The following is an 8,334-nucleotide window of genomic DNA, read 5'->3' as shown; positions in this document are numbered from 1 at the left end:
CCACTGCAGCGGACAGCTGGAACTGACAACCGGAAGCGGCAGATTCAAACCACTATAAATGCCGGAGGAAACATCACAGAAGCGCTTCACAAGAGGCTCCCAAGCACTGAGGATGTCACCTAGACAGGGGACGAAACATCTGCAACACAAATTACCAGCTCGGCGAACAGAACCACAACAACGAGCACCCGAGCTACAAATCTTCTCACAAACCTTGGACCTCTATTATGGCTAGGACAAGGAGACAGGTCCCAAATTCATCCCAGGTAGAATCGGAATTAAAACCCATACTGTTGACATCAATCTGATTCACTTCAGCCAACTAGCTCCCCATGGAGTTGCTGTGCTACATACACTTTGACATCATGTTGTAAGCTGGAGCTATGGATAGTAATAGCAGAGGCTCAAATTTCCTTCCATCACATGGCTGACCAGGGATCTCTGTCGATGTTGCCATCTGCCAATGCTTAAAAGGATTTGCAGATTGATACTTAACCTGTTTGGGCAAGTTATGAATGCATCTTCCATGGCTATCAAGTCCTGGAGTGGGACTTGAACCTGGAGCTTCTCTTTCAGAGGCAGGATGCTTCCCGCTGTATCAAAGACCCCTGTAACCATAATGGTAATGATTGCTACTTCTGTAGTTGGGATTTTAAGAAGCCAGTAGCTCATTTCAGATTTTCCTGTCTCAATTTTGTGTGTGACACACAATGGGATAAAAGTTGCATCTAATTGGTTAAGTTCCTCATTTGCTTGACTGAATTCCACCTTACAAATGAAACTTCAGTGTGCAGTGAACAAAGCAGACCATTTTCTTGTAAAGCATTGACAAAGTGACATATGGATTGTAAGTGTTTTGAACATAATGTGAGACATTTCCAGTGCATGTAGGTTGTTACCAGTTGGATAAACTGATAACTGGCACATAAGCAAGGTGACAGGCTCTGAAAGGGTTTTGAAGTTCTGGGTCTATTCAATAACAGAGGCAAATTATCAAATCATCTTTCTCCAGTAGATGTGATCATTCGCAGGATTACTGGCGTGTCTTAAATAAATTTTAAATGTCATGCTTTAGCTTAACAGCTTTATTTAAAACATTGTGAATCACTAGAACTATTGAAATTTTAAATGCATTGTCAACTTTAAAGAAGGATTTCCAGTCACTTTATTCAAATGTCAATACATAAAATATTTAAAATTACAGAGAGACATGTTGAGTTGGTATAACAAATACAGCGGATGCTGGAGGTCTGAAATAAAAGTGGGAGTGCTGGAGAAACTAGGCAAGTCTGGCAACATCTGGGGAGAGAACATAATTACAATTACAAAACCAATCTGAAGTGAAATCCTAACAATTAAAACTGCTTTCCTGTGGCGCTCAAATATTGGATAAAAGCATCAGAACTCAATTTTTTAAAAATAATATTGTCACAACATGTAATTTCAATCTGAACAAAAGAACTAGATCAAATCTCTTCCCTCTCTTCTATGACCCATCGGTAAGGCCATCTTCTGAAACCTGATGACTGGCTATCCTTATGACTCCCTACAGAAGTACATGGGGCAAGTCAGAATTACAAATGAAAGTAATATTTATCAGCCACCACTTCTGTATTACAATAGTACCATTTCAGTCAAAGCCTACAAACAATACAAAGTCTGGCATTATCTACAAGCAAACCTTTCGCTGTCTTACCTTTGCTATTTTGGTTGTGTTCACAAAGCTCTGAATCCTCTCAGAACATTTAGTTGCAAGCTTTCAGAAGTCTCATTCAATTCTGATGAGGTCTACCTTCCACAAACACCATCTGAGTTGTATATCATCTGTTCATTGTTGTTGGGTAGTGCAGCTGTCCAGAATCATAGTATAATTCTTGACTGAAACCCATTGATGTTAACTTCCCTAGATCTAGTTCCAGATCTTTTTACTTACTTCGATCTATTCTTGCCAGTCATTGTGTATCTACTTTTAGTTATGATGATTCTCCAACTATTTCTCCTCTATCTCTGATTCTTTGAGTTGAAAAAATTGCCATCTCTTGCATGGCACAGCCATTCGAAACAACTATTAACATCTAAACCCAAGGAATCTCACTGGAGATGGAGGAGAGGTTTTTTTTTTCAAATTATTATTAGTAGTTGCAATTATTTTCCCCAGAGAGAGAGAGAGAGACAGATAGAAGCCAGATCATTGGATATATTGGAGACAGTAAGGACTGCAGATGCTGGAAATTGAGTGAGACAGGTTTTTGATTGACAAGGGTCAATGGGTGATAGGCAGGAAAGAAGAGATAAAGCCAAGTGGCATTAAGATCAAATCAGTCATGGTCCTATTGAATGACACAAAGGGTCTTTGGACCAAATGGCCTACTCCTGTTTTTATTCATTTTGATCTTTTAATCTAAAGTATTGATTTCCTTTGCATATTCCCATTTGTAGCAGTGGACTAAGTTATGGAAGTGCTCTCAATGGCCTTCCTTTGTACATGTTGTGATCAACATCAGAATCATCCATTCAAGGCAATGGAAACATCCATGGATTCCAGGAACTGTTGATGTTCAAATGCATTCCTCTCACAGCTCCCCAGCCCTTGGATTTAAGGAGTTATCTTCTATTTACATAAGTAAAACTTTAATCTGTCATCGTATTCAGCCAATGATTTTAGCATTTTGTTTAAGTTCTTTAAAAATTAGTCGAGTCAATGATCCAAATTAGGTGTTTTAGTCAATACTGAGACCAATGAAATGTCCCCTGTAACAGTTATAACTTTATGAGAAGTTTTGGAAAAGTGAGTAAGTCCAATCCTTGGTGTTCTGTATACCAAATCTAACCTATCACTACATCAGGCACCATTTTAACCTCTCAAAACAATGATTTTGAGGTAGATGAGAAGTAAAAAATGTAACTGTTCCAAACCCAGTCCCAACCTGTTCATTTCTGGTTTTGTTGGAAGCAGAAGAGGAATGAGGCAACACAAACACTCTCAGGAAGAGGTCAGTTATTGAAACCTTTTAAGGTAGCCTCCATTTTTAAATACTTTTTTTTATTGTTAACCAGTTTCGGCTGGCTCTCTGTAAGAGCCAGCAAGTCGGGGTGATAAGGCTCCACAAGCTACATAACTTTTACAGCACCATTTGTGGGCCAAGAGGATCAGTTTTCTTTCCTCCAGGTGCAACAAGAAAACCGCCTCATAGACCTCTCTGATGATGACTGCACTCCTCCAGGAAATTCTGCTGAATGTTAAAGATTTTCCAGAATTCCTGTGTTCTACTCCCATTCCTCACCTGCTAGAATTTTTCCCTAGCTCCCTTTTTCCTCTCAGTCCCCTGGTTAAGGCCTAGGGCTGGATCTTAATATGAGCCCCCAACAAAATCAGGAGGATGTGTAGATTTGCATCTACTGAAGCCCTTATTCAGGGGGCAATTCAGGGGCACACATTAGTCATGTGCTTGGGATGGGAATTGTAAGACAGTGTTTAGAAGAGGCAACAGATCACATGATATACCCAACCCTAAACCCATAACAACTGCTGGTCCACAACTACAGCCTCTGGCTGTCCTGTGGAGAGGGTATCCCCTTGCGATCATGGCCAAGCAGCTATGCTGGTATTAAATTGTTAAAGAAACCTGACCTCTCCTCCCAGGTTGAGGCTGCCTTTCACACTCTCTCTCAAGTCTACTACAGTTGCCGGCAGTGTGTGCCAGCCCCCAACTACTCTCTGAGTAACTCTGACATCTGTCCTATATCTATTGCCCCTCAATTTAAAGCTATGTCGCCTCGTGCTAGCCACCACCATCCATGGAAAAAGGCTATCACTGTTCACCCTGATTATCTGATATGTTTCAATTAAGTCACCTCTCAATATTCTTCTCTCTACTGAAAACAGCCTCAAGTCCCTCAGCCATTTCTCATAAGATCTTCCCTCCATACCAGATGACATCCTAGTAAATCTCCTCTGAACCCTTTCCAAAGCTTCCACATCCTTCCAATAATGCGGTGACCAGAACTGTATGCAATACTCCAAGGGAACCAGAGTTTTGTACAGCTGTAGCATGACCTCATGGCTCTGAAACTCAAACTCCCTATAATAAACGCCAACATACCGTATGTCTTCTTAACAACCCTATCAATCTGGGTGGCAACTTGCAGGGATCTGTGTACATGGACACTGAAATCTGTCTAGGCAGAAATGAGGACTGCAAATGCTGAAAACCAGAGTTTAGATCAGAGCGGTGCTGGAAAAGCACAGCAGGTCAGGCAGCATCCAAGGAGCAGGAAAATCGACGTTTCGGGCAAAAGCCCTTCATCAGGAATAGAGGCAGGAAGCCTCCAGGGTGGAGAGATAAATGAGCGGGGAGAGGCTGGGGAGAAGGTAAAGATGAGGCGTTCTTCCTCCAGGCGTCGGGTGGTGACGGAGCAGCGGTGGAGGCGGCCCAGGATCTGCATGTCCTCGGCCAAGTGGGAGGGGAGTTGAAATATTGGGCCACGGGACAGTGGGGTTGATTGGTGTGGGTGTCCCGGAGATGTTCCCTGAAGCGCTGTGCAAGGAAGCGTCCAGTCTCCATAATGTAGAGGAGACCATATCGGGAGCGACGGATACAATAAATGACATTGGTGGATGTGCAGGTGAAACTTTGATGGATGTGGAAGGCTCCTTTGGGGCCTTGGATGGAGGTGAGGGAGGAGGTGTGGGCGCAGGTTTTGCAATTCCTGCGGTAGCAGGGGAGGGTGCCAGGACGGCAGGGTGGGTTGTTGGGGGGTGTGGACCTGACCATGTAGTCACGGAGGGAACGGTGTTTGCGGAAAGCGAATAGGGGTGAGGAGGGAAATATATCCCTGGTGGTGGGGTCTGTTTGGAGGTGGCGGAAATGTCGGCAGCTAATGTGGTTTATACTTTTATAATCTTTTCCAACACTTTATCCACTACCGAAGTAAGGCTCACTGGTCTATAATTACCAAGGTTGTCTCTGCTCCTCTTCTTGAAGAAGGGGACAACATTTGCTACCCTCCAGTCTTCTGGCACTATTCCTGTAGATAATATGCATGATATAATTTCTACAAACTTCATTTGGGCCCCTGACTGTAAGTCAAATAGATAAACATGATTGATTTTGATTTCTGAATATTTATCTTTGAACAGTGTGTTAGAAGAACTCACTAAATGAGCACCAGAATCCAGCAGTGTGAGAGTTGAAAAAACAAATGCTTCGTTGATGCAACACTATTGTTCAAGTACTCTTGGAGAAAGGATTGTTGCATTTCTCCTCACATTGTTGAGTGCACCAAATCCTCTTCAAAGGTATCAACAGTGTTGAACATTTAAAACAGTAAATCAGAAAAATAAATGACAAACAATTGTAGTTGGTTAAATTGTAGTTGGGATCAGAATGGGAGTTAGTCGAATTTATTTGTTCGTAAGCACAATCTGGAATTGCAGGAAAATTGTCCTAATGGTCCTGTTTGTATTTCGACAGGTCATGAAGGATAAGTTAATGGACCTGACTAGCTTCAAGAAAGGAGAGGAAGAAGGAAGTCACGATGATAATGTGGTAACACTTTCTGTTAACCTGGATGAGCCACTGAAACAGGACTCAAGCTCTTCCCAGCTGAACTAATTGTGCCACGAGTCTGCCAAACATCTTTATAGGAAAACCGTGTTGTTATTATACACCTAACAGATTTTGTTGAATGCATAGTTTATGCTTTATTGCAAGATAAAGACTTGTAAGATATCCCTTGTGAAGTACAATATACTGTGAAGCTTTCCAGGCAAGACGAGGCGTCCTTTCAGATTTGGAAAGCGCAGAAAGAATTTCCTTCTTGTCTGGAGGGCATTGTGCCTGGTCTGCAATCTTGACATTTAATCAGGGCATGAGCCAATCATTGCCTCATGTGCTCCAAAAATTGAAGTTACTAATTAAGTAATCTGTATGGGTATTTTTTCAACAAAAAGAAACTGAATAGATGTGTTTGTGATGGAAATGTTTGCTGAGAACATCACTTCTTCATTTCTTTTCCTTCCATGTGACATTGTGTCACTTTGTTTTGCTTCATTTATGGTGCACTCACTGTAGCAAATCCTTGACAAAGTAAGACGGTAGCTAGCAGCAGCAGAATGTAGACCAGCATCGTTCACACAGTAGGATACCCTGTCCAGCATTCACCATACGTGCAGATCATTTTCTTATTCCCATTGTCACTGTTTAGGTTTTGTAGTACAATCCACCAGAGATAAGCATAAAAGCTGAGTCCACTGCGTTATGACTTGTACTTCATTGCAATCAGCCCATTCCCTGATGTTTATGATGTGCTGTTTTGATATTGAGAAATATCGATTTTCACAAAGTTCACTAATATAGTGAAGGAACTTCTTGTCCAGCACTGCCTCCCCCAGACCCATCCTGTGCTCAATGAATTTATGACACAGAAATGAACTTGTAATGTGGATAAGAGTGTTCCCAATCAGCAACATTGCTTTGGTTTCAAGTACAGTGCAAACTCATGACAAGAGAGTGCTTTGCATCTAAGTACCAAGCCATTTTCCGATCATCACAAATCCCAATCATGGTGTGAAAGGTTTTATCAAGTTTTGGCACACTATGTGGTGAGATGTACTAGATGGAGAACATGTAACACCTTTAATAAGATCTGAGAACTTGTTTTTCCCAAAAAGACCTTTCAACAACACATAATGTGGCAACAGTGCAAAGTGCTGTGGGCTCCTCACACAGTACAGAACCAGTAGTACTGTGACAGCAGCCAAGAATAAAGCAGATGCCTTGTACTGAGTTTATTGTATTATGTTTTCAGTTATCTAAAATGTAATTGAACAGGTCAAGAAATTTTTAAAAAGTACTGGTTATAGTTAGATCAATACTTCTGATCTATATAAACTTCTAATTTCATTTTGTTAATTTATTCTCCCCTACAAACCAACATCTTCTTACAGAGAACCACAAAGATGATATTAGCTGGCACTGAGGTTTGTTCATTTGATTTACTTCTTGTGTATTTAAAAGAAATGTAGATGCGTGTCTTAAATAAAGAGTACATGAAATGGATGCAGTCTAACAAAGATTTCAGCCCTCCAAGTTGTGTGTCTTTTGCAGCATTCTAATAGCAGACTTTTTTTACATTTAATGAAATATTTCTAATCTGGATCATAGAAAAATCATATGAAGCGAAGAACATTCTCTTATTCACATTATTGCTGAAACCAACGTGTGCAGTATTAATGTCTGAACACTTGACACAACTGTATTGTATTACTGTTGTCCACTATTTTAACTGAAGTGTTCATCTGTTTATTGTGAGTGTTCATACGATAATAACACCTGCAGTAATTTCCTCTCAAAGCTACTCTTTTACTGAGCTTACAATATTTTGTAACCACTTTACGTTGGTGTGCATATATTACTAATGTCTCATAATGGTGCTTCATAGATAGGTTCATGTAATTGTAAATGTCAGTCAGCTAATTAAAGGTTTTAAATGTAGTTTGGTAGAAGGTATAGCCTGTTTTTGACTCCAAGAGCTTAGGGCTTCACAGCGTCCCATTTTGAAAGGCACAGTCCCAATAGAACAGTTCTAAATTTGACCTCAAAGTACAAAGAAAAATTGCTGTGGTCACTGCAACATGTTTAAGAATCTCTGACCCAGAGGAAAAGACTTTTAAATGTTATTACAACCTATTTCTCTGGTGAAGCTACACATTTACGTACCACCTTTGAGATATGTGATACTTTCCTGACAAAATATAAATTAACCCACATCATGATTATTGAATACAGCAAACATGTTGACCATTAAATTAACTGGGACAGATTTCTAATTGGGAGGGTGGCGTCAAACAATGTGTTTTTTTAATTCATTCATGGGACGTTGGCATCACTGGCTGGACCAGCATTTATTGCCCATCCCTAACCATCTGCAAGAAAGTAGTGGCGAACTGCTTTCTTGAACCACTGTAGGTACACCCACAGTGCAACTGGTGACAGCATTCAAGTATTTTGACCCAGTGACATTGAAAGGGCAATAATACATTTCCAAGTTAAGATAGTGGGAACTTGTAGGCAGTGGTGTTCCCATGTACCTGCTGCCTTTTTCCTTCTAGATGGTTGTAGTCATGCTTGGACCATTTAGGATTTGTCTTGCATTTTGTGTCCAGGGTATACCTGGTCAACTTTCCTCATTGTCAGGTACAGGTTTTTCAGCTGTGACATGCATTTCGTTAATGTGACTTCGCTGTAATGCGATTGACAAATTGGGAACACTGTTTCTAAAGCACAAACTTTTAAAGTGTGTATTGGTTGTAATACGATTAGTTTTAATGGT

The 8,334-nt window shown here is 40.7% G+C and overlaps 1 protein-coding gene across 4 annotated transcripts in view; it reads left to right on the top strand.

The window, feature by feature from the left end:
* The window catches only part of LOC122539947 (acid-sensing ion channel 2-like), a 1,330,135-nt gene extending 1,322,375 nt beyond the window's left edge, over positions 1-7,760 (top strand). For all 4 annotated transcript variants that reach the window (XM_043675161.1, XM_043675160.1, XM_043675163.1 and 1 more), the window contains one exon: positions 5,475-7,760. In XM_043675161.1, coding sequence (XP_043531096.1) covers positions 5,475-5,615 — 141 coding nt within the window. In that variant the 3' untranslated portion in view covers positions 5,616-7,760. The remainder of the gene's footprint in view (positions 1-5,474) is intronic.
* The last annotated feature ends 574 nt before the right edge of the window (positions 7,761-8,334 follow it).

Source organism: Chiloscyllium plagiosum, chromosome 33 (assembly GCF_004010195.1).
Source record: "Chiloscyllium plagiosum isolate BGI_BamShark_2017 chromosome 33, ASM401019v2, whole genome shotgun sequence".
Lineage (NCBI taxonomy): Eukaryota > Metazoa > Chordata > Chondrichthyes > Orectolobiformes > Hemiscylliidae > Chiloscyllium > Chiloscyllium plagiosum.
This window is presented reverse-complemented; position numbering and strand designations above follow the sequence as displayed.